The 27,445-nt window shown below is 43.5% G+C and overlaps 1 protein-coding gene and 1 pseudogene across 2 annotated transcripts in view; one reads left to right on the forward strand and one right to left on the reverse strand.

The window, feature by feature from the left end:
• Positions 1–26,244, forward strand: part of Cpne4 (copine 4) — a 454,614-nt gene extending 428,370 nt beyond the window's left edge. The window contains exons 12-16 of one of the 2 annotated variants that reach the window (XM_087563156.1): positions 9,028–9,082; positions 10,344–10,395; positions 12,748–12,881; positions 17,815–18,051; positions 24,444–26,244. In XM_087563156.1, the coding sequence (XP_087419282.1) occupies positions 9,028–9,082; positions 10,344–10,395; positions 12,748–12,881; positions 17,815–18,051; positions 24,444–24,578 (613 nt within the window). In that variant the 3' untranslated portion in view covers positions 24,579–26,244. 2 annotated transcript variants of the gene reach the window in all.
• On the reverse strand, positions 16,301–16,705 carry LOC148004334 (large ribosomal subunit protein eL27 pseudogene; annotated as a pseudogene).
• Positions 26,245–27,445: the final 1,201 nt, after the last annotated feature.

A 27,445-nucleotide genomic window follows, 5' to 3' on the forward strand; every position in this document is an offset into this window, starting at 1 on the left:
TTCGTGAGGCAGCAGCATCCTGACCTGTCAAATTGGATTTTACACCTTGAAGAGATTCTCGGATGTCTGGTGTACACATCAGAGTTTTAGATGCCTGGTTTTATGGGATGTTCCTGTATTCATCCTGTAGATCCTCTATGCATCTTACATAATAGCCATCACTTTTCAAAGAATAAAACTATAGGAAATATAAGTCATTTGTGTACTGCCTCATACCAAGATGATATTTGAACCACAATCTTTCAGGCTCTACACACTGAGTACAAAACCATTGTGTTTTACTGATCTTAGAAGCTACTGGTAACATTAACAGAACAATATGTCTGCCCAGGTACACATTTATGTGGTCAGGAAAGTAGGTGGTGTGTCTGTGTGTTTGTGTGTGCATACTCACATGCATGCAGAGATGATCTTGAGATCCAATCACTATTTTTTCTTCTTAATGATAAATATTGGCCTTTGCACATAGCATTGTATTTTCTTTTAGGATGGCGGCCAATCCCAAGATGGATTAGGTTTGGCCACTCAATATCTCTCCAGAGAAGTGACCAACATAAACTACAGTAAGCCGGATTTGTGCTGTCACTTTAGTGTCACCAGATAAAGGGAAGGAACACAGATGTTTGCCTAAGGCTTTTTGAGATAGAAACAATGTAAACATAATTGTAGACCTCTCAGAGGGCTCCCCGGTGCGGTTGTGAAACAAGTTAAGTTAGTAATGAGCTGTAAGCAGCTGACCTTTTAATCCAAGAAAATAAACAAAGCATCTCTGTGCTCCAGTTGTAGAGAAACTTGAGCACATATCATGATCTCTGTTCTTCCTGAGTTCATTATTGGAAGCAACCACTCTAAAAACCTGTCCCTGTCAAAGCACAGTAAAGGGTATACCCTCAGGAAACTTCTAGCCTGGGTTATAAGAAAGGTCCAATCAGTCTCCCGCCTGCTGAGATCTCCGTATTGAGTCAGGTCAACAAAATACCCCAGTGTGGCGTAGAACCACTTAGAAATGGGATCACCAGACCCTGTGCAATCAATGAGCAACAAACACTCACAAAACTCTCCAATGGCTCTTGCTGCATACCTAAAGCATATTTCAATAATCATTTTAAGTCACTTAAATCTGTGATGGCCATCCTTGGTTGTCACCTAACTATGTCTGGAATCAACTAGAACCCAAACTGCTAGGGACACCTGTAAGGGGATCTCTTCTTAATTTAAGTCATTTGAAGTAGGAAGACCGACTTTTTAATCTGGATTTTTTGAGGTGGAAAAATATACCCTTATTTTGGCCCACATCTTCTGGTGGCAGCCTATATAAAGGGCATGGGAGAAAGAAGATTTTTCTCTTTGCCTGCTTGCTCTCACTAGCAATTCCATTCCTTCACTAGCATTAGAGCCCACTTCTTCATAATTCCAGTGAATACTGACAACTAGCTGAGTCATTCAGCCTCAAGAACTGAAAACCAGTGGATTCTTGGACCTTGTGCTGGTAGACAGTGATTGTTGGACTAGCTGGACACAGCCTTTAAGTTACCCTAACAAACCCCTATATAGAGAGAAATAGATATAGACGTAGACAGAAATAAATAGATAAAGATAGAGATGATAGATAAATGATAGATAGAGAGATAGATAGATGGTAGATAGATAGATATTCTTTCTATAAGTTCTGTTCCTCTCGAGAACCCTGACTAATACAAAGTGACACCTAGGATATTTGACCTTGAGGTATTGACTGTGACGATAATGAGTTTCGGCTCTGACATCTTCAGGCTCTAATTCAGAGACAATTTCTAGAAAGGTTTGAAGCAGATGGGGCTTCTACTAGGGAGGAAAGAGTTTGCTATGCTACATCTACACGGGAGATGAGACTTCAAGACCCAGGAGTGGGAATCCTCTCTCTTCCTGCACTCGTGCAGGAGCATGTTAATGATCTGGTGTAATCTTGTATGTACATGTTTGGAAATCAGAAGGAATGTTTGGAGTAATGTTTGCACCATCTGCATCTCTATGGCTTGGACCTTGAGATGAATATAATAGAAGTTACCTTGCCCAGTGCAGTGCTATGTTCTGTGCTCAAGCCCAACTTAAGCAACATAGTAAGGCTCCCATGTAAAATCAAAGTTAAATAAGTAGATAAGAGAATTGAAAGCACATGGAATATAAGAGCCGTGAACCTGCAGAGAAGAAGGTATCCAATATTGAATTCCATAGAGCAGGAGGCCAGTTTTCTAGAAACTGAGATGAGGCATCATCTTCATTTGCTAATCTGGGCAAGGATCCATTATTAATAAGTATTTATTGGCTAATCCCTGAAGAGAGTGTCCCTTCCCTAGACATCCCTAGTGTCCCTTGGATATCTCTTAAAGCTTTCATCCCTTTTGAATGCAAACCAGACAAAAGTTGACAGGTATGTTGTATTCTTTCGAAAACACAGATTCAATGTAAATATAAGATATGTCACCTTGGGAGTTCTATGAGGTCATCAGAAATTATTCCTTTTAAAATTTTAATAGTGTAATTCTGAAGTCGTCGTTCCCAGATGAACAAGAAAATTAACTTTGGGCAGCCCAACAGAACATTTGATTTGTGTTCTAAACAGCAGCTCAACATTAAAATGGGCAAATTCTAAAGAAGAAAGGGAGGTTTGAGAAAAAAAAACCTCTTTGCTCTTTTAAGAGACTCCCTAGGAGAGCTTGGAATGCAAGCTGCTCCCATGAAAGCTGACAAGGTTCAGCAGTTTCTGTTTTGTGTGGGTGGACAGACAGGAGACAGGCAGAGTCAGGAAATTTCAAGTCAAGGTTCTGGAATTAATTTATTCTTGCATCAAAGTCAGGGAGGTTGGTGCTTAAAAAGAAACACTTGCATAAAAGCTGACAGAAGCCACCATCCCCCTCCAGCAACCACACAGAGGTTTGCAGTTCCCATGAGCCTTAGCAGTTCCTCTCTGCCTCTCACAGCCAAGGGTTTTCTCTCGGCCTTGTTCAGTCACGGCTACTGGGTAATTGGCAGGTGACCCATTGAGTAGAATAGCTTGAGGGGTACATAAAGCTCTTCTCCAGATGGCCTTGAAGGGAGGCTCCCCCAACCACAAGATACCAGTTTTCAAATCCAGTGTTGTTGCTACACATTATCCTTCACCCTCTGCAAAGACATTATAGGCTATCTGCCTCCCATGCAAACAAACATGAGCAAAGACATACATGCAGGCATGCACATGATCCCACATACCCCTGGGCATACACACTTAACTTACACTTGCCTGTTGCAGCAGGGGTTCCAGTAAGTTCTGTCAAGGTAAAAATCACAGCTCCCATCTTAAAGGGAATGAAAGTTTATTCTGAGGCCATTTTGAAGGACTATGGCCTGGGACCAGAGATTTTGGTTATCCCAAATGACTGGTTCCGATGTGAAGGCAGTTTCCTGAAGTTTTATGGTTTTACAGAACAAAGAAAGTCATAAATCAAGGCAAGCTTAAAATACACTGGTAGGTACCTCATTAAGACGGTGATAGTAAGATGACAAAGTTTTCTATAGGCCCAAGGTGCTATCTGATAACAGTCTTAGCTTGGGGTTGATAGAAGCCTGCAGGTCTGCTACACCAATAGACTGCAAGTGTTTTTCTCTATTAGCCACAGAATGTTTCAGCTTAGAGGTAGGTAAGGAATGGCCATCCTGGAAGCAAAAGGTCTGAGATATGACAATTCACTTCCGGTTCTGAACTTTCTAATCTTTCCACAGTATTGAAATTCTGGCCAGTAAGTATCTATAGAGTCAGCTTCTTTTCAAGAGTTTTCATTCACAGCTTCCACAATCCTTGTACACCTCAATGTCAAAGTGGCACGCTTTTCTTGGAGTCAGTGTGGTCATGGGTCTCAGACAACCTTACCTGTCCTCAATGAGAAGTCTGGTCTGGTCCTTCCCGTTGGCTTAGGCCTACAATCTCTGTGCCTTTGGAATGTGAGACAGGAAGACTACAAGTTCAAGGCCAGTCCAGGTGACTTAGTGCTACTCTGTCTCAAATTCTCTAAAAATAAAAACCGCTAGTTAGTTTGGCGGTAGAGCACTTGCTTTGCATGCAGGAGACCCTGAGTTCAGTCCCTAATATCATGAAGGAAAAGGGGAAGGAAGAGGAGAGGTCAGCCTGTCTGTGATCTAACGGAGACCAAAAGCATTGCTCTGAAAATACAAAATGATGGTTTAAAAAAGTGGCTACCTCAGAATGAATTTGAGACATCAGAAAACAAGGCAGGTATGGGCTAGGTCCTGTATTGGGGGTCAACTTAGAGCTGAAACTCAAGCTGACATGTGTTTAGATGTGTAGGGCACTGGGTTGGTCAGCAGCCGATGTGGGATTTCTCAATACAGACTCTGCCACACCCCACCTTGTCTCACTAGGACTTTATCTTGTCTGCATGCCAAAACCACTTAGGAAGTTTCAAAAGTATTGATACTTTGGGCCTCATTCCCATAGGCTGATCTCATTGTCTGCTGTGCACCTAGAAATCTGTTGTTGTGTTGTTATGGTTCTTGTTGTTGCGGTTGCTGTTGCTATTGTCATTGTTATCATTGGTGTTGTTGTGATAGGCATCCAGAGTTGAAATCCACCATTAGCTCAGGGGTGCTGGGCCAGTTAAAATGCTTAGGTCCTGCAGCCTAGATACCACTCCTCTGGGTGGGACAGCAAAGATTTAACATGGCAGAATTTCCCCATGACATTCCTAGTCTGCTAGAACATGTCAGCAAGTCATGGTGATATGGGTGCCGTGGCTCATTCCTGGAAGTATAGCAAGCCTGATGCCGGATGACCCCAGGCCAGTCTAGGATACATAGAGAGGCCGTATCTCAGAACCACAAAGCATGGCCCCAGCTCAGCATGGCCCAGAAACCCTTCCTGTGTAAGGATAAGAATGGAAAGTTTGGGTGTTGGGGATTTAGCTCAGTGGTAGAACGCTTGCCTAGCAAGCGTAAGGCCCTGGGTTCGGTCCTCAGCTCCGGGGCAGGTTGGGGGGTTGGAAAGTGTGTAAGGGAAGGGAGGGAGGGCCCCCACCTCCTCCCTGCTGAAGGAAGGGTGGAAAAGAAGAGAATCTTGACAGTGGTTACTGGATCAATCAGAATTCTCTCTCTTGGGCTCTCTCTCTCTCATTCTTCCTCACCCTCTCACACACATACAGATAGGCCTACACATGTTATTACAACATAGATATATAGATATGCTCACTCTTCTGGATCATTAGAACAGAGAAGCTTCCTGTGGATAATGGAGTCTACAAGGGTGATTGAAAGAGTATGAAGTCCCAATGACTGGTAGATCTGGGTTCACACACCAGCTCTGTACCGCTATTCTCATGAGATTTATTTCTTTGATTGCAAATCAGAGGCACATCTAATTTCCTTTGCAGAGCCCAGGCAGTTCTGCCTGTGGTAAATAATCAGTGGTGGAAGGCGTTATCTTTAAGACTCAAAATCCGATCTTTAAAAATAAATTGAACACAAAAAGAAAAAGGAATAGAGTGTCAGATCTAAAGGTCATGTTGGACAAATGACATCTGGGGGTCTTGTTCCTTTGTCTGTTTTTGTAATTTGCCTTTAAAAGGATTCGGTAAAAATGCACAACCCTCACACATCCTTTCATTGATAACATCTAACTTTCCTCATCGTGAGTTTAAATAGTGATAAGAATTGAAAACTCTGGGGTGTTATAAATACTTAAATACATTTAAAGATAAACTCTAATGTAACTCTTGTAGCTGCCCATTAGAATCTCAGTGTTATGCCATGCAGACTAGCTACTGACCGTCATCCTGGTTTTGTCGTTGTCATTGTCCTCCTCCTCCTCCTCCTCCTCCTCCTCCTCCTCCTCCTCCTCCTCCTCCTCCTCCTTCTTCTTCTCCTTCTCCTTCTCCTTCTCCTTCTCCTTCTCCTTCTCCTTCTCCTTCTCCTTCTCCTTCTCCTTCTCCTTCTCCTTCTCCTTCTTCTTCTTCTTCTTCTTCTTCTTCTTCTTCTTCTTCTTCTTCCTCTTCCCCCTCCTCCTCTTCTTCCTCTTCTTCCTCCTCTTCCTCCACTCCCTCCTCCTCCTACTCTTCCTCCTCTTCTTCTTCTTCTTCCAAAAATACCTGAACCAGCTCTTTAGTTTCAAATGGGAATTTTGTTTCTTCCCCAACTCAGTTTCTCTTTCCCTTCTTCATAGAATTTGGTCCCACCGTATCATTTTTAAAACCACTGGACATATTTTTGATATAGTATCAGAAAGAATCAAACCCAGAGACGTATGCATGCCAGGCACTCTACCCTCTAAGTTCCTTCTCTAGCCTTCAATGTATCTTTATAAATTAATGTCGAGCCATTTTTCTGGTTACTGTGTCATACATGTCTAGAAGGAAAACAAGGATACTCCATGTATGTAATTTTTAATCTCTAAAATGATTCATTATGAAGAGATTCAAACTATTCTAAAAATATTTCTGGATTGAATTTTTATTATGGTCGTCATCTAAATATTATTGATCTAAGAAGCATTCGTATGTTAAGAATTTCAGTGCTTAATTACTGTATTACGAAGTATAAAGATTTTGGAAATCAGCTCCCAATGAAACTGTGTGTGGAGGTAGGGGAGAGGGTCTGGTTTGTATATGTATCTATGGATGAGGGCTGCCCACTGCTCACAATGAAGGATCTAGCATCAATTCTGACCATCAATATAAATACTGTGTGTGTGTGTGTGTGTGTGTGTGTGTGCGTGCTTATAAACAAATATGTGAATGTAGACTTTTTAGCCTACAGCATTTCTCAATTCTTTCAATAATATAACCCATCCACCACCCTCCAAAGTAACAGTCAAAATCAAAAACTGCTTAGGATATGGAGTCTGGATAGCTCAGCAGTTAAGAAACAGATACCTCAGCAGGTAAGAGCACATGCTGCGTTTGCAGAGGACCTAAGTTCAGTTCCCAAAACCCACAGCAGGAGGTTCCCAGCACAGCGCCTGTAACTCTAGCTCCAGGAGAGGGCCTTCCTCTGACCTCCACCGGAACCTGTACTCTCCACCGGAACCTGTACTCACATGCACATGCCAACAGATGGACAAACACACACATAGATTATTTAAAAGGGAAGAAAAATCTTTTAAATTTTTTATTACAGATATTTGTGCCTTGTGGAGGTTGGAGGACAGCAATCAGGAGTTACTTATCTGCTTCTACCACGTGTGTCTTAAGAAGATCAAGTTCAAGTTGTCAGACTCAGTCTAAAGCACATTTACCCACCGATCTAGCTTGCTAGCCCCCCAAAACATATTTTTAATAATTTAACAACTGACAGTATTAAGTTCTACGCCCTTTCTCTTACACAATGCTAAAGATCTAACCCGAAGTCTCCTACATGGTGGGATGCAGAAGATTTGGTTGCAACTAACTATTGCAGAATTTTTCCTTTACCCAATGTTTGAATCTTGTGCTTGAGAGTTGAATCTCGGTCCTTGGACATTGGTACTTGAATCCTGTAGAAGAATTCCTTTACTTGATATTCAGGTTTTAGTCTCTGAAGCAATCCAGTATGGCAGCACAGTGGATGAGATTCAGAGGAGGTAAAGAAAGAGTGAAGGGAAATTCGTGAATGAGATCAGGCACTGCCAACATAGATGCTCCCAGAAGATCCGGGATGAGTTCAGCATAGGGTGTAAAAGTAGAAGAATTAAATACTGATTTCCCTTTTCCAAAAGAAAGCCACTCTCGCATATCCCCAAAAGAGTGTTGCATTTCTATCCATGGGCTTGTTTTAAGATGACTGTTTGGAAAATTGTTTTCATCCAACACCCACGTGCTCTGAGAGGCCATCTTGTTTGAGCTGACATCCATTGGCATGTAGATTGGGTAATTTCCCTTGATGCATATTAACCCCTTGCTTTAGCTCAGTGTTTTTTCCTTAATGTAATGAGTGGGGGAAAATGTGTTTAAAATCAATTTCACACCTGGAGGTTTTAGACATAGCCATTTCCTGTGAGGCTAAGGGCAGCTGGAAGGACATGAGCCCCTTTGTTGTGTTTACCATTGTTTTATTCTGACAATAAGAAAGGTGGCCTTTCCCAGTATGGAACTATGCTTCTGAAATTTCCCGGTGGACAGTGTTTGCTTGTCTTTTTCTCACAACCGCTGCTAATGGCCAGTTTGCTCGGTGGCCGATGGATCCAGTTCTGACTTCCTTGACGTGTTCTCATATTAAAGTTTTTGTTTGTTCAACTTTCTTCCCTTAGTCCTTGCATAAGACTCCTTTCTGGCTCATTTTATTTTTAAACAGGAGGAGTGGACTTTAAATCTATTGTGCTAGGCTTGGAAATTTTTTTTCTCCAGTATATTTATTAGGTAGAGGCTTTCTAGTGGCTGACTTCAGAGAATTCGGCCTTCTGGCGCATTAATTATTCTCCTTGTAGGTGAGGCATTTTCCCTTCCTCACTCTGGAAACTCAATTACATAACAGTTCATGAAGCTCAGCAAACTTCAAACCCCCAAGGGTGGTTTAGCAGGTTTAAAGAGAGCACCATTAAAGCACTGGGTTGGTGATTGGAAGTGGAAACACCATTAGATCTACCCTCCCCTCAAAAAGAAAGAAGGAAAGAAGAGAGAGAGAGAGAGAGAGAGAGAGAGAGAGAGAGAGGAAAGAGCTCTTCCTTTAGTTTTTTAAAAAATTATATGGATGGAATATCCTGATTCAGCCAATTATGAGAGTTACCAAATTCCTCATCACTACTTCGGGGAAAACAGAAAATCAGAATTAGTGGGTGGGATCTGTGCAAATCCAGGGTTCATTTACTCTTGGTCATCAAACTTAATAAAAACCTTATGGGAAGAGGCTGTATACTAATCAGTAATGAACATTAAATATTGTTTAATTTTGATTATCCACTCTATTGCATGAGTCAGCATTTGGCTTGGTGACATGCCCTGGTGAGGTTATGCAGGCTCCTGATTCTCATCCTTCTTAGATAAATAAATGAAGCAGCTTCTTCTTTTTTTTTTTATTTAATTCCAGTGACAAAATGTTCCCGGCTTTTGGGTTTGGTGCCAGAATACCCCCGGAGTACACGGTGAGTGAGTGAACGTAGGATCTTGTAACTGCACATCCTTGCTCTCTATGGAACTATGGATGTCCAGCCCAGAGTGTGTTCTGGGGATGTTGTTCAAGGGCCCAGTTACAGGTTCCCTTGGTTTAACTCACAATCAATATGTTAAGAGACTGAGAAAACAACCCCCAAAACATTTAACTCCGGGAAGTCAAAAAATATCTATTCAGATCTCCCTGGAGATTGTCAGTGCCAGTGTGTTTAGCTTGGGTAGCCAAAGGAAGATCTTACAAGCTAAAGAAAAAACATGAGGTAAATAAACCAAGTAGGGCAGCTGGAAGTCAGTTCACTTGTCTGGGATCTGCGGAGGATAAAGGGACAGTGGGCACACACCAGCTGCTTCACCTATGACCTCCAGCTAAGAAAGGAGGTGCCTGTCTTTTAATGAGGTGACCTATTTTTTTTTTTTTTTTTTTTTTTTAGCATTCAAGAGACCCAACGGTCAGAAATAGCCTTTGAAATGGAATTTTCCATGAAATTCCAAGTGATTTAATAAAACCGTCCAGATGCCAGAATATCCCATTTCTTTTATCAGATTTTAGGGGGGAAGAAAATAGCAAGCCGTGTGCGTGTCATCTAACCTTACACTTAGGCACGGCCAGGCAGGGAAGTGTGTGGTGGATGATTACAGGGTATATGACTTTATCACTTCTTTTTTTCAGAAGTAGAAGGCACTCTATTTCACCTGTGTGTACATGAAGATCCCCATGCACTATAATTCTGTATATCAGAACGATTCTTAAATGTCAACAGCTTAGCTAGCGAGCGACTCTATAAGCAGCACCATGGCTGTCAGACAGCTTGACTTGAGTTCTTTTTATTTTATTTTTTTAAATTGGAGGTGCAAGTAATCGCCCATTCAACTTTAACCCTCCAGTCTGTATCCAGTTGAATCTAGCAACTATGTAAGGTTATCTTTTGTGAAGCCTTTTCTTTTTTGTCTTTCCTTTATTTTCCCTTTCTTTTTTGGTGTTTCACTTTCCTCCTCCTGTGAGCATTTATCTGATCCTAGAAAATCTTCCTGTCACCTCAGCTCCATGGGGAGCTGAGAATTCACCCTCCATCCCAGATTGATTGTATAATGGCTTAAAATGGTACCCGCTGCTTAACTCATAATGAATGTAATGCTATTTGTTTGCAAACCATAAACCCCCAGTGCCTCCTTAATGGATTCGAGTTGTAATTCTCCTTTCCTCCTCTTTTAAATTTTTCATCCGGTGTCTAGGTCTCTCATGACTTCGCAATCAACTTTAATGAAGACAACCCGGAGTGCGCAGGTAAGTCGGAACTAGAAAGAAAGCCAGTGTCTGGGAGCCTGACCCGGAGTGCGCAGGTAAGTGGGAACTCGAAGGAAAGCCAGTGTCTGGGCTGACCCTATACACCATTCCAGTTTCTCTCTGCTAGTGCAGCAGATGAGCCGTTAGGGTCAAAGCACAGACATGGGCTCTGAACACCCGAATGCACCACCCTGCTCCACAGGGAACTGAGAAGCACCTTGTAGAGTAGCCCAAACACCCTGGAAGAGACAGGGCTGGAAGAAACAGAGCTTCCAGCAAGATCCTGGATTCCTCTGGCTAAAACAAAGCAAATCTTTTAATTGACTAAAATTAATTAACCCATTGATTAAGATTCCATTTTAGCTTTAGGACTTTGTTTTGTTTTTCTGTTTGTTTTTGAATGGGAGAATGGCCCATGATTGACCAAGATGAGACATTCCTCTTTCTGCTTCTCTGGTTTTTATCTGGATTTTCCAGTTTCCTCTCTGGGCAGGTTTAAGGAGAGGGGTGAAACATGGAAATCACTTGACACATCCAGCACATTAACAATGCTGACTTTGAACAAAATTCCTTCGCAGTTTTGTGCAAGAAAGAACTCAAAGCCTTAACATCTCTGTCTAGACCATTTTACTTTGCTTTCTCCTGGCTAGAAATTCCTGACCATGATCTCAGGAGATGATGGTGCTGGTAGAACAAGGATAATGTCTGCTTTGAAGAAGTAACAAAATCAGCCTGAGCTGAGAGCCTTTGCGGCTGTGAAGTTGACAGTTATCGGGTGTAAATGTCCACACCCTCCTCCTTCTTACTGAGGGGAGAAGTGAGCTACACCACAGTTAGTTGAGATGTAGTGAAGTGTGCAGAACATTCTAGTTTCTTTCAAGAACTTGGCGTATAGTATCCAAGACTATGACATCAGTATCATTGGCTCTGAACACAGCACCCTCAAAGTCAGGATCTACAGCATCCTAGTATTCTGTCACCCATCACTCAAGTCCAGTTTATTCTGGTTTAGGATCCTCTATTCTCCAGACAGCACCAGCCTAGCGGAAACACTGAGCTTCCAGGTCAGGGAAAGACTCTGCCAAAGCCAGTAAGGTGGTTTCCCACCGAAGGAGACTGAGGTACATAGCCTAGTGTTTACCATCTCACGCTCTCAGAGTTCAACGACCCAATAGTTTTGAAAAGGACATCAAGCTTCCTTCTCTTAGGCAAAAGTTTGTGTGCCCCCTGCACCCCCCCCAAAAAAAAATCCCAAGGTTCACTTCACTTCTCTTCCACATCATAAAGTAATTTGGAATGCCAGGTATCTCTGTTTCAGGCTGGCCTGGGTGGGTGGGGTGTTAGAAACCTGTATAAGGCAGAACAGAACAAAACTTGTTCATCTGAACCGTTCCCAGGCTGATTTGCAGTATGTGATAGCTATGGAGAACAGTTTCAGCAGTGAGTCCTGCGACTCCCTATGGTCAAAATCAAGAGCAGTGTGCTGCCTTGCTACCAGGAAGGACAGAAGGAGGAGCTAAAGTAGGGGAAAGCAAAAGTTGCATGGGCAACAGCAGCATCCATATGAATAAAATGCATTCATAATGGCAATTTATTTTTGATGGTTTTCCGTGGAGCAGACCTGTAACAGCACAGGAAGAATTACTTCTTTCAGGCAGAATCCCTAGCTCTTCCATTTCCTGAGCTCATGCGCCCTCACGGTGAACACCCTTCCTTAAATGAGTTATTGACAACGGTCATCTCATAACACCCAGCCTGTGAGCCCGTTCACGGCACACTGGATGTGTTCTCGGCACTGCTGCAAGCTCTTTTGGGGAATACAGAAATGAAAGTAGTCATGATCCTTGCCCTTACTAGGAGTGATATAGGGAGAGAGGGTCGCAGGTGCCCGTCAGTTACAGACAGTGTTTACTCTAAAATCAACACCAAGATAAACAAGCAAACAAACAAACAAACAGACCACTGAAGACAACTTGCTTTCAGTCCAAATTCCTGGATTTATATGCGGAGTCTGCAACTCACTTTCTCTGGGACCTGGGGCACTTTCTCTTAACCTCTGCTTCTTCACCCATAAAATGGGAGCAGCCTCTGCGCCCTTAAACCATAGTGAGCTAATAAAAGCTTACGTAGGGTGAAGTTTGTGGAAACAGTTGCTTTGGACGATCCCGTTGTGATCCGATTTCAGTGGGGGAGGGGAGGCAGCAATATACTGACCTAGTGTTTCCCTTTGTCTTAAGCTCCTAAGCGTGTCGAGAAGAAAGGCTACCAGGAGAAAGTTAGTGCTGCTTTTGTCTATATGCAAATATATTTGAAGGGACCATGAAACTGTCAATCTTTCAAATCTCACCTTAGGAATTCAAGGAGTTGTGGAAGCTTATCAGAGCTGCCTTCCCAAGCTCCAGCTTTATGGTCCCACGAACATCGCTCCCATCATTCAGAAGGTTGCCAAGTCAGCCTCAGAGGAGACAAACACCAAGGAGGCTTCGGTAAGGAGAGGGACAGGGGTTCACCCTGCCTCTCTTGACTATTGGTTATAACGCCCGTTTCTAGCCCAGCAATCAATGTTATGGCTAAACTTCTCTATTTTCAGTCTCTTCACCTGAGGAAAGGTGAACCTAATTAACCCCGCACCTGCTGGGATGTGAAGCTTAGGGTGGACACAAAGGTCTGCCTCTTGGCCTGAACGCAGACACTCAATAGTAGAAGCTACTACGTTCACTGGGTCGTGCTCAACTGCTGGCTTTCCCAGTCTCTATACTACCCTCATACAGCTAGCTGCTTAGACTATAACCCTGAAGTAATCTGAGTTCCTAGACTTACATTATGTTTTTTCTCTTCATTTCTTCTTGCTGAATGACATACAGCCTTAACCAATTTAAAACCCCAATAAACACTCATTATCTCCACATTTTCTGTGGACCAGAGACTAAAACACAGCTGGCCTGTGTGGCCTAGGCTTAGGTCTCCCAAGGTTTCAGTCAAGATGCTGGCCGGGGATAAGGTCCTTTGAAGAGTGGCCTGAAGCTGAGAGATCTGCTAATTGATGACTTAGTCCTATGCCTGCCACGTGGTTGCTGGTTTCTGGTCCGAGGCCTCATTTCCTCATCGCTCAGGAGAACTACTAAAGCTTCCCAAGGCATGGCAGCTGGCCCCACCCAGGCGATCCAAGAGAAGACAAAGGAGGAATAACTTTGTCTCATAACTTAGCCCAGAAGACTCATTCCATCATCTCAGGATACCCTGCCGATCGCACGGACTAGTCCAGTTCAGTGTGAGAAAAGACAACCCAAGGACGTTAACTAGGAAGTAAGAGTGGCTGGCTGCCATCTTGAAATCCTGCTAACACCCCATTCCCATTCAATTGATCAGCAAGTTATGATGCTAGTCTATCTTCAAACTATACCCCACGTGTTACTACCTCCTAATACCTTCATGGCCACTGTCTGTTGGGGCCACCACATGTTTTCACTCACACCAAAGCAAGTCCTAAGTAGACTCTCTACTTCATCTTTCCCCATGATGTGTATCGTGCTTCATGCAGAAGCTGGACTCATCTTTTGAAAGCATATCTAAGGGTTGGCCATGTAACTCAGTGGGCAGAGTGCTTGCCTAGCATACACAAAGCCCCAGACTCAATCCCTAGTACCACAAAATGTAAGTATGGTGGTGGACATGCATGCTAATATCAGCATCAGGAAGTGAAGAAGACAGGAGAATTAGAAATGTGTGCTCATCCTCAGCTATATCGTCTACTCAAGGCCATCATGGAATAGATAAGATAGAATTTTTAAACAAAACTAAAACCATGTTCTTTTCAAAATCAGGCAAGGGGAAACTAAGAAAGCCCGTCCCTTTTCCTGTGTTCACAAGAGTGTCTGCGCTATCTCTGGAATTTCCTGCAGCTTAGTTTTAAGAGTAGATGCTTTCCATCCTCCTAGGATACCAGGGCTACACAAGTCAAGGGACAATAGCAAAGACACAGGTGTGGCTTTTGTGCTAGTTTAAGCCAACTCGAGGCAATGGCCATCACTAACAACTCCAGGATCAGATGAGTCTGCTCTTGAAGAGACTGCAATAGTCAAAGGGCAGAACCACATGGAATAAAGCACCAGATAAATAAGACCTCCTGGCAACATGGGGAACTTACTTTTTCTCTAGCCGTTTCTGCAATGGTTGGACACTGTGATCCAGGGTCCCTTGTTCTCACTAGTAAGGGGCATGAGCTTAAGCTCCTTAGACAAGCTATGTCAGATGATCTTGCTTTTTGATATTATAGAATTCTTCCACGGGTATAAATGCCCCCTGGAGACCTGATCATACACCAGCACTTTCCTGAGCTGACTTCAGAATGAGCTATTATTGCTGCTTTATTTGGAAATTTCCATCTGGTTCAATATAGTGTTCTGTAGCTTATGAAAGTCAGTACACTAAACCTGGAAGAATCCGATTCTAGAATATTCACACTTTCTTGACCCCAAAAGAGTTCTTAACATGTTGTGAGTTAGCATGTTTATGATCATTCTTACTCATGATCTCGTCTTTGTAATGCCGAGGACCAAACCCAGGACTTCCCGTGCCTGACAAGTATGTGCTCCACCAGAGCACCTTTTCCTAGAGTGTCTCAGTCTCCACACTCGTACACGTCATGGGGAAAGATGAAGTACAGTCTAGTTAAGACTTGCTTTGGTGTGAGTGAAAACATGTGGTGACCCCAAACAAACAGTGGCCATGGAGGTATCAGGAGGTAGTAACATGTAGGGTATAGTTTGAAGATAGACTAGCATCATAACTTGCTGATCAATTGGATGGGAAGGGGGTGTTAGCAGGATTTCAAGATGGCAGCCAGCCACTCTTACTTCCTAGCATATTTCTGGGACTGTGTGGAAAGTCCTCTTGGGCTTGGCCTGTTTAGTCTCCCTAAAGCTCTTCCGTCCCATCTCACAGTGGAGCTAGCATAGTGTGCCCATGATAGACGACATCTGCTCTCAGTTCCAGTGGCTCTGCCTGCACTGACAGGTGTGAGAATCTTTACTCTGATCCTCATCTCAGGCCTGTGGCAGCCTCTCCACATGGAGAGGAAGAGGGAGGCAAGAGGCAGGACACCTTTCACATGCATACCAGAAGAATCATAATATTGACCCTTAACCATTCATCTCCTAGCAGGGATTTCCGCCATCATAATCCAAAAGGCATACAGTACAAATCCTATTACAATTTTAAATTCTGAGGTAACCAGATTTACAAAGTAAAAAGAAACAAGGAGACCCATTTTAATACCCTTTACAAATAATAAAATCCCAACTAGCCAACATATTGGCACATTAGCATCTGATACATGTAAAAATTATGAATGAGATATCTTGGGAATTTTTGTACTAAGACTTTAAAATATTTGTGTATTTTACCTTTAATAGCATCTAAGTTTGGGTGCTGAGTTATGACAAACACTTGATCTTTACTTAGATATTAAAAGTTGATAGATGAAAAATACTGTACAATGATTTGGTTTGTTCTAAATTTACTTTTAAAATGTTCAATAACTGAATTGGGTCTATTTTTTTTATTTAAAATTCAGCTTCTCTTTTACTCTGGCCACATTTAAAATGCTCAATATTTTCCTGAGGTTACTATTACACAGGACAGCACAGCCCTAGATTTTCAAAGGTCTTCCAGCTGCAGGACAGCATATAATGATCTTGTCCCTCTCAGCTTTTGAGAAATAAAGTATCTAAGACCAAGGCATAAAAGGATATTTCAGGCTTCACAGAATGAAGCTTGGAATCTAGTTCTCCTAACTCCCAGTCTCCTGCTTTCTACCTATCTTGAGCTTTGATTTGTTTTTTGTTTGTTTGGGGTTTTTTGTTTGTCTTGTTTTTCATTTTTAATGGTGAAAACAAATATATACCTAAAACTGAAACTTCTGGAAAAACCATTTGCTTGTTTTTCCTTGTATCGCCCCTCAAACTTGACCTTGGCCTCCCACCTGGCCTTGCATTTCAACTCTGGGTCTCTGAACACATCCTTGTTGACAACAGTTTTGTCCAAGGGGATGTTCACACCTTGTGGGCATGAGGTGGTTGTAGTTAAAAACTTTCACAAAGGACTTGATCTTGGCTCTCTTGACCATTTTCTTCTTGCCCGTGGCAGCTGTCACTTTTCGGGGACAGTGGTCAGTTCCAGTCACCAGGGCATGGCTGTAAGGGCGGTCTGAGGTGTCATCACCAATGATCTTCATGGTGACAGCTTTGTGTCTGGAGTAGCATCCAGTCAGGAGCAGCACCACTTTCCAAGGTTTCATGAACTTGCCCATTCCAACAGCAAGCAGCCAGCACCCAGCAGAAAGGAAAGCTATCTTGAGCTTTGTAATAGCCAGTAAGATTATTATTATAATTAAGCTACAATTGTTGTGGCTCCATTCATCATGACCTTAAGCTACCCTACATAGGCTTAACATGTGTCTGTTATTGACCTGAAGCCCAGATCAGATAGGTCAGAGCTGAGAACCTGAAAAGATACAGAGGCAGCAGGGTCTTGAGGTCTCTTTAAAGTCAATGGGAAGACATAGGGCAAGCAGGTAAGCTGGAAGGATAGAGGATTGTCTGGAAGGTAGACACTGGAAGACACAATGTCCTAAGTGTACTAGTGATGAGCGATGACCAGCTTTGGCGAGGCTATGAGCAGAGTAAGCTAACATGAGGTTGAAGTGAGGGTTAGCAGAACTGGAGAAGGACGGACATTGACGGTCTAGGAGTAGAGATATAACCGTCATCCAGAGCCAAGGCCAACAGCCCATTTGCGATAGTAACCAAATCAGTAGCTAAGAGTAAACAGGAAGCATTAAAGCAGCCAGAACTTTTGGGACTTGTAGAGGGTATCTACCTAGAATCTACGTTTGAGATCTTTTATGGAAAACATCCTGTATTGTGGAATGTGAGTGACCAGAGAATGTTTCTTGAGACCATTAAGTTTCAGTTTAAGGTAGAAATCGAAGTCATATGGAGAAGCTTTGTATAAATCAAAGTACAAATACCCTGTGACTTTGTTCATTGGGTTAGAAATGTTAGTTTCACATATAGGATACTGTTTATTAGCAAAATTTTATCTTTGTGCATATTACCTGTGGAAATGCTGTGATATATGGAATATGCTTCAAAAATAATACAAAGTAGGTAGGTGAGGCCAATAAATAATGCAAGGTTGGCCATATGTTGATAATTGCTGATAGACTGTAAAGTCCCCACAGAGGTGCCCTGTCTATTTTGGTTTTGCACTGGAATTTTCTTAATAAAAAGTATAAATAAACAAAAATGTCCATCAACCCTGCTGCTATGATCACTCTGCAAGGAGGCCACCTAGGTATCTAACTGATACTGTGTTGTCCTTTTCTCTCCCCACCTGTCATCTGACTCCTGACTCCAGCAATATTTCATCCTGCTGATCCTGACAGACGGTGTCATCACAGACATGGCTGACACCCGGGAGGCCATCGTCCATGCCTCCCACCTTCCCATGTCCGTCATCATCGTGGGAGTGGGGAACGCCGACTTCAGTGACATGCAGATGCTGGACGGTGACGACGGAATTCTAAGGTCACCCAAGGGAGAGCCTGTCCTTCGAGACATCGTCCAGTTTGTGCCCTTCCGGAACTTCAAACATGTATGCATAGACATCATGGGGGCGTCCTTACATCTCCCACATGCCCATCAATGTTCGTAGTGGCCTGTTATTCTTAAAACAGCATCAGCAGAACCTGTCTAGGCTGAACAAATCCTATAGCAAGGATATACAGATAGTAACTCTTTGGGGAAGAAAGCATGTATTGAGTTACAAATATAGTCATGGTAAATATAGTTGACGAATTTTTGAAAACGCTTCCCTTTGCTCATGGAGTTTAGGGTTTTTGTTCCTTCATGGGTGTCATAAACAGTTGGGCAGCTTATTGATTACTCAAGGATACCTGGAAAGGAGCAAGGATGAGTTGAAATTCAGCCTGGCCCTGCCAGCCAAAGATTATCTCTGCTTGGCAAAAGCTGTGAGCGAAATAATAGACACTAACGCCTTCTCAGTATAGTGAACAGCATTGACAATTTAGTCTGCTCACTCAGGAGCAAGATGATTGAGCTAGTACAAATGAATATTAAAATAGTTTAGTATGGTCAGTGATGGGAGAAAATGCTGGAATAAGCTCATCAAAGCATGACCAAGAACATACAAACCCATAATCTTTAAACCACTTCCTGCTGGATAAAAATCCCCTGTGTTCTATTGGTTTGTACAGTAGTGAGCCATTCTCCATAGTAAACAGCGAAGCAGAGTTGTGGTTCCCGGCTGGCTGGAGCAAACACCCTAGATAAGTCCCTAGTATGATGTTGAGAAGATTCCCGTAACACTCTACCTGCACTTCCAATTTGGGGATAATGACTAAGTCCGTAGAGTCAAAAGTAGATTGAAATTTCCACGAGCCCCACCCCAAAATAAGTTGTGATAGCCAACATTAAGACTTTCCTGGGTTCATACAAGGCCCTTTCAGAGATGCCCAGGGTGTGTGGGAGACCACTGAAGTGCAGTAGGTAGGCACATAGAGGTTCCTGTATCCTTCAGTTCATAGGCTCTTCTAAGCATCATCCAACAACAGACCACATCCCCAGCACCTGTTCTCTGCTAAAGCCCTGGATTCTCTTCTGCTGCTGTTGCCACCATGGAAGGTGGGGATGGGTGTCTAAACATGCTCTCCAAGCAGAAGGAAATACGCAAGTCTTCAGTGGTCTTTGCTGTTTCTCCTTGGTACAGGTTACCATGAATGTACAAATGCATGTGTCCCTTCTGGAAACAGCCCTGTTAGCTTTTACAGCAGCCCCTCCCTGTGTGGGGCTCCATTGCTCTTGAGATACAAGAGAGGGAGGCATGGTGCCATGCAATCCAGTGCGGGCTTTCCCACAGTTCCATGCAATCCAGTGCGGGCTCTCTCCACTAGATGCTTAGTTGGGAATGCCATCCTGCTCCAAAGACTCTCACTCAAATGAATTTCCAACATTCTTCACAGCCAACTTCTCAGCTGTGTCCAAGCATGTCAAATGCAATTTTGGTTCACCCTGGGACCCCAACCACACTAGTAGTTCCAATCTCAACGACAGAACTATTCCCAATTGTCCTATTTTCTGTATGTGCTCTCCAGGCATGGCTGCCTGCACCGCTATCTTTCTGTGACAGGCTTTGCAGTGTCAGTCAGATCTAGCATCAGCCAAACAGCCTCAGCTGAACCCTAGATTCTATGACCTGCCCATCCTCTAAGGGAAGGGACTGTACAGGGCTCCCCAAATCTCTTCCTCGCCGTACTGCCACATGGTCACTATTCTCTTTTGAAGGAGGGCTTAGGTGTAATTAAAATCATTAAGCAAGCGGGAAATCAATGCCCTGCTGCAGAGCTGAGTGTAGAGGGCATTTTCAAGTGGTAGGGGAAGCTGATGTCACCAGGAGATCTAAGGTCAGTGCTGTAGGAAAACACAACTACCCAGCATCCCATCTTCCACTTTCCCATGGAGAGGGGTTTTACAGAAAAGTGCCAGAGGTTTGTCCAAGGTTTCAAGTTGTCTGTACTGGACAGCTAAATGTGACCTCAGAAAGGCCTAGCATGCTCCACATGGAGGGGAGCGCCGGGGCTCGACCAAACTGCTGCAGCTGTGTCACATGACATTCTGTTTCCTAACACACTGAGGGGAGAGGGAAGGCTGTTCTCACAGAGTTTACTGGTCTCCCATCATCCAGGCCAAATGAAAATAGATGCATTTCCCACCAAGTTGACAATTAAAACTAGCTAACACACTCCCTGCCAAATCCACACACACGAGCAAAACCATCGAGCCACGAAAGGTGCTGACCTCTGCTAAAACACCTTCTAAGCCTTACCTTCATGGAGTATTTACTGAACAAGGCACACACTGGTTCCTCATCTAGCATGACTTCCAAAGACAGACCTGACTGGGACGGCGAGGGAGACGACAGACACACAGACACACAGAGAAGTTGTGGAGGATTGGACTTGGCTCTCTGGTGGAAGCTACAGCATCTGGAAACATCTGAACTAAGGGGACAGGTTTAGCTAATCCAGGTAGTAACAGCCTCTGCAGGGGGCAGACTTTAGGCTGTAAACACCGTGTGGGGAGCTATGGTGGGCAGTTTCTGTACACACTATCAACATCTTCATTCACACCCGAGGAAGGCTTTGCCATCCTTCTGAGCCTCACTTGGGGAAGGCTGTGCCATTCCCATGGGGCCGAGCATTGGGGTTCTTTACATGGCCATACCCACGTCAGAAGTATGGCCGTTGACTCAGGACTTCACACACTCAGGTCCTTCTGCTCTGAACCCACTGGGACCTCAGTGAGCTAAGAAAGCATGAGTCCAGGCTTTGGAGAATTTTCTAGAGTCTTGCAAAAACAAAAATTCATATACTAAGCAGCCCATGGGTGGATAATAACCTATAGTTATTCTCAGTGTGAGTGAGTGTGTGTGTGTGTGTGTGTGTGTGTGTGTGTGTGTAGTATGTGGTATATGTATGTATGTGTGCATATGTGCATGTGTGTGTAGATACGTATGCATGTGCCTATGAAGTCCAAGCATTAACATTAGGAGTCTTCCTCTGTCACTTTCCACCTAAATTTTTGAGACAGAGTCTCTGAACCCAGGCTCACTCACAAAGCTGGCCAATGAGCCCCAAGGATCTGCATGTGTCCCTCCCTATGCACCACACCGCAGCCCCAGCATTGCAATTACAAGTGCACAGGAAAACATACACCACTGTTTACTTGAGTGCTGGGCATCTAAATTCAGGTCCCCATGCCTGCCTGGCAGGCACGCTGTTGTCTGAGCCATCTCTCTAGCTCTGCGTCCAACGTTCTGTCATTGCAGCATGATAGGGTGATCTACAGAGTTTACGTTTGAGAACCACACTATTGAATTCCAAAAACAGCTGCAAAGGAAACCCCTCATAATCTGAAGTTTATTACATAAGCGAGATTGCCCTCATCCCTGTCCTCAGCGATGTGCAGCTACATGTAGCTGCTGTGACCCTGCCGCTGCTCACGGATCCTATACTCCTGAAATGACTTCAGAGCAGAGACAGACCTCCTCTCCTCCTGCCCCCGCCAACACCTAGTTAAAGCTAGGCATGGACAAAAAAGGATTGTTGAGAGGAACTGAAGGAGGACTGGAAACAAAAGATCTGTCCCATGGGAGAACTGCTCCAAGCAGGACAAGGACGTGGTACCCATCTCGTACTCTGTGCTGTTGTTCATTTGCATTCTCCCTGAGGTGACACAGGCAGAGTGACAGGAGGATTCTCATCCACCTTATCTTCATGGGTTTCAAATTAGATTTTGAAAAACATTTCATTATCCAAACTAATCTACTCAGAATTCAATAAGCCATAAATAAAAGGGAGGTGAGGGGATGATATTTCATACACACCAGTAACCCCTGAGTGGCCTTTCTTTTGTTGCTCTGTGTGGTAACATGACGCATAAAAATGCACGGGGACAGCCTCTGAACTACGTGGCTCTGGGCAAACTGCTTAACCTCTCCTGGACACAGACTTTTAGTAAGGTGAGACAAATGCCACAGATGCACTGGATGGTAGAAGGTGGAATTTCTATACAATGTTGGGTCCGTGGAAGTGGTTAGTGTATAGTACCCATATTACTGCTACTCCCAACTGATTTTGTGGTTTTGGCTTTTTTCCATCCAATTCCTGTTCCCACAACTATGCGCCTGCACCAGCACAGATATGCCAGGGGCTCCCTTAGGACCGGAGCTTGCCAATGAGCTAGCCACTAACCACAAGTGGATATTTGCATTCAGATTCATTAAAATTGGAGCTGGAGAAATGACAGTTTATAAAGTGCTTGCCGTGTGAACATTAGGACCCGAGTTCAATGTCTAGCACTCACATACATGTATTTAGGGCAGAACACACAGGACTGGGGCGCTTATCTCTAAAAAAAACTGTCCCTTTCAACAGCCATTAATGTCCTGCAGTTCTTCATCTAGGGACAGGGCCTTCTGAGAGTCCACCTATCCACAGTGGCATGTCAACTGGTGTTCATCAGCTCTTATTTAGGCCACCATATTGTTGAGATTTAAGGAGTACAGCTCCCCTCTCATATATGAAGGACACTATGTCAGCAGACGCCCCTGGTTCTCTGGCTCTTATAATCTACCCAACTCCTCTTCTGAGACATCCATCCCCTGAGAACTGGATACAGAGATTGTGTTGTGATTACATCAACTGGGGCTGACCGCTGACTGTTCTTTGCTGAGTGGTTATGACTGGAAAGCAACTGTAACTGAAGGAAGAAATGTCTGTGAGGAGGAGTGAGCAAATTTATTCTTATGTAACTAAATGTTAGTGGTGGTGGCTCAGACCACTCCTTTCTAGGTTGATTCCAGAGTGTGGAAATCAGCACTTTATGGTCTTTTGTGATGAGTCTACATGATGATAAAAGGGCTGCCTGGTACCAGGAATTATCATTCTCATAGAAGGGAAAAAAGAAAAGGAAGAGGAAAACAGAGACAACTAGGTCTATTCCCTTTAAGTAGGAAGTAAGGAGTTCTAAAATTCATCTAGGAAATTTCCACTTACATCTCATAGGGCAAATTGGGTCATGTGGCGATCCCTAGATGTAGAAAAAGCTAGGGAACCAAGTTGGGTTTTGGCCTTCTAACTCTCTAACCAGGGTGAGGCTGGAATTCTGTCCCTGCTTCCATGCATACACGACCATTAGAAACCAAAACTCTTTTTTGGGATTTCTCAGCTATCGAGTGTTGTTGTTGTTGTTGTTGTTGTTTCCATACTCCGTGAGACTGTGTGGCTTCTGTTTCCTTCTTCTTTTGCTTCTAGGATCTGGGCTTACTGTTGAATGGTTTAAGGAAGAGATGATTAGCAGCACAGTACCCTGGCCCTGAGGCCAGCTCTCCTTTCTTGGCAATCTCAAATATTTGTTAAATGGTCACTCTGCCCAACCTTGCAATTCCTTCAATAGCTAATATGGGGGTTCAGACGGTTGAAGCAGATTGTCCAGGGATTACAAAGTCAATACTAAGGGTTACTCAAGAGTCAGGTCCAGCTCTCCATAACCCCAGTGTTCACTATGCTCTTGACTTCAACCATTCTCTGCTGCAGAATCAGTACAGGGGCATTCAAGATCCTGACCCGATCTCGTTTTCTATCTGAATGACTGCCCAAACCTAAATCCCTGCCGCCACCACCACCACCACCACCACCACCACCACCACCACCACCTCTACCTCCTCCACCTCTACCACCTCCACCACCACCACCTCCACCACCACCTCCACCACCACCACCACCTCCACCACCACCACCACCTCCTCCTCCTCCACCACCTCCACCACTAACATCAACAACACAACCCACCCCCACCTCTCACCCCCACCCCTGACACAAAACCATGAACTCTGTCTTCAGATGCATTTCTTCGTAGATCCTCAAATCACACTCCCCCACACCCCAAATTTTAAATATGTGCCCAAGTTAAATATTGGAGGCATGCTGCGATGACTTGGTCTCACAGTGTTTGTAACTTTCTATAAGAGCACATCTCATACTTCAATAGGAATCACCAGAGTGTCGCGTTAGAAATACAGATTCCCCCATTCAGGGGCATCTGCACTATTAGAAGATTCTGTCTGAGGTGCTATCGCTGAGGGGTGGTGCTTACAGCCCGGTACCTCAGAGACCGGTTGAACTTGGGCTTGCAGAGTCACCTTCACGTGACTCCTACTCCTTCCAGAGTCCCACTGCTCCTGGAACCTCAGTATCTAAAAACCGAATGTGAAATTTAAAACAAAGCAAAACCCTGCAGGACAGTTCATCTTCAGCTGTGAGTTTACATTTGCAGACACAGAGCGTGGACGCTGAGTGGGTGATGGCTGGATGACTGAGGGAACGCAGCTGGCCTCTCAGGGCAGGGCTCAGATCTTGGCGTTAGAGTCTGCATCCCCTTCAAATGATGGTTGTTTCTTCCCTGCAGGCGTCGCCAGCTGCCCTTGCAAAGAGCGTGTTGGCTGAAGTCCCAAATCAAGTCGTGGACTATTACAATGGGAAAGGGATTAAACCAAAGTGCTCGTCGGAAGTGTATGAATCGTCCCGGACGCTGGCACCGTGAACTCCACACTTTTACGGAGTTCAGAAGCACTGTTCATTCTATTCCTGCACTTTAAAATAACAAAAACAAAAACAAAAACAACAATATACATTTAAAGATAGCACGTTTTGGTGATTTTTAACTATTTTTTTTTTTTGCATGTGAAGCCCCAAGCCCTGGATCTGTTAAGCCCTTGTATTGTTAAAGACTTTTTACAAAGAAATACAGTCATAACATACTCTTTACAGCATGTCGCCTTGAAATAAAATGGTATATGTATCCATTTTTATACCGGTTTGTTGAAATTTTGCTAAATTTCTTATTATCTTTACACTGTAAAGCATTTTGAAACATTTCCTGAATGTTGATAGCCAAAGGGTATATTTGGCTTACTCTCCTATAGGATGAGAGACTTTTCAAAATGGCAGATGCATGGACTGTATTTTGCATGTTTAAAATAATTATAATAAAAATAACCTTACACTGTTTTTGCAGTTGTTATCTATAATCTCTCCCTGCTGAGAATGGTCTCTCTCTACTAAATACATTTATGTACCTAGAGGTAGTCTTTTCTGAAGTGGGCCTGGGTCATTTGTCCCAGTCCCCTTCTTTACACACTCCCATAGACACAAATTCCCCGAGAATCTTGTTCTAATGGAGTTTGCTAATGCCGGGCTTGAGGTTCTGCACGTCTCCCAAGGTCCTCAGTGATGCTAACCCATTTCTTGCACTGCACTAGGACTAATGAGGTTCTGAACTTGAGGCTTTCGCCACAGAGATCACGCCAAACAGAGCAGCTCCTAGCCTGCTTGCCCACAGCACCTCTTCCGCCCCCAATAGCTTAGAGGACCAGCCTGGCCCGTCTCTGGGATGAGACTAGAAAGTTAGGAGACTGATTCCAGAAGCTGTCCACCACACATCAGCCTCCCGGCTTTATAGCCCCGCCTCTTCCTCATCCGGACTGAGGAGCACTCCTTCCAGCTTGCTCCCGATTGGCTAAAAGAGGCACCACAGCTTGCTGCATGGGTGGGTCCAATTTTATGTCAGTTCCTAGAAATTATCTCCCAGGATTCCTCCCTTGGACTTTGAGTGGAATCTTGATCATGCCAAATAGCAATATGGCTGCCCAACTTTCTGTTCTAATCACTTGGTCTTTGAGCTCACTGTGGGGGCACCTTTTGGCCTCTTTTGTATCACTCCTGAGTACAATTTCCATAAGCAGAAGTGCCCTGGAATTGTGTAGGATGGGGACATTTTGTCTGAATCTAAGGAAGTCTTAAAACCAAAACAACGACTTCTTTTCTTATGATCTTCTCTCGGAGAAATGGACGAATGTTTTATAAGCTGTAAAAGGCACAAAATGAAACTTATTTTTGGTCAGAAAAATAGTGAAGTGTATCCTAAGCAAAAAAAAAAATCTGTTGTTGGGGAAGTTTTTGGTTCTGTTTTTTTTTTTTGTTTGTTTGTTTGTTTGTTTTAAAGGGGAAACAATAATAATTAATTAAGCAAATCAAATGTCTTGTACAATTTCCAGAGTTATAATTATAGATTATCTTGCAAATACATGTCAACCAAATGCATAACATTTTGGGAATGATGGTTTAAAACAAATGTACGACAGAAAAAAAGTCACAAATGTTTAAATTGTATTGTTTTCTGAATAAATTGGGTACTTACAGAATTTTTTTTTCTAAGAGTTGTGGTCTTGTTCCTCATTTTGAAGCAATTCCCTGCCAGTGAGGTGTGTATGTCACATGCTTGAGGGGATGTCAGGGGACACTGGTGCTTTCATCACTGTGTCTAACTTGAAATAATTAAGCGCTATATTACAGAAATACCTGATGACTGTTTCTAACCCCAAGTCAGTGTATGAACATCCGTGTCTATGTATGTGGTATGTAGGAAGTCCACAGTAGATGTTTAGCCAATGCAGAGGTGAACAATAAAATGAGCAAAAATACAATTAGATTTGTCAATGTGGCCTCTGATCTATATCTGACCAGCGATAGATTTAATAGGTGGGTTGTGTGTTTGTGACTGTCCTTAAGTGCCATTCCGTGCCAGCTTCTAATGTCTGTGGGGTGTCTTCACTCGGTGTAGACTCTCTGGGATGACAAATTAGTAAGGACAGAGTCCGATTTGCCTGGCAGACTTTTAGGCAGTGTATTTCCCTTTCCATAGCAAGACTCAAGTTCAGCCCCACCCCCTCCAACTAGTAAAAATAGTACCCAATGATCATTTAAGGATATCTTATCCCAGACTTCTATTTAAAAAAATACCATAACAAGTAATGCATATTCTTGAATACCAGAATTTATTTTTCATGGTTTAGGAGCCTGGGAAGACCCAGGTCATGGTGCCAGCCATTTGGATCCTAATGGGACCTTTCTAACTCACAGACATCTTTATGTAACTTTGCTTTCGCTTCCATAATACAGAAAAAAGGGGGGTCTCTGTTCTTACAAGGACACTAATCCTCCCATAAGAATGTCTTCCTCATTACACAGCCATCTCTCAGAGTGTCCACCTGCTAATAGCACCATAGTGGGCACCAGGTCTTCCAGGTGTGAACTGTGGAAGGGCACAAACATGGTCAGTAACAAGAGGTAACTGTGAAATAGACATCATTCTAAGTTCTTTTTTTTTTTTTTTTTTTTTTGGTTCTTTTTTTCGGAGCTGGGGACCGAACCCAGGGCCTTGCGCTTCCTAGGCAAGCGCTCTACCACTGAGCTAAATCCCCAGCCCCATCATTCTAAGTTCTTATTGTATATGTGCTCAATCTCCCTGGCATCCTTGGGATCCTAGTATCGGCTCTCTCTGAGGAGTGGAAATTGGATTTTACCCACTCCCACCACAGGCTTCTCAGTACATACCGTCTAAACAGAGAA

This window comes from Rattus norvegicus, chromosome 8, assembly GCF_021556685.1.
Source record: "Rattus norvegicus strain SHRSP/BbbUtx chromosome 8, alternate assembly SHRSP_T2T, whole genome shotgun sequence".
Classification (NCBI taxonomy): Eukaryota; Metazoa; Chordata; class Mammalia; order Rodentia; family Muridae; genus Rattus; species Rattus norvegicus.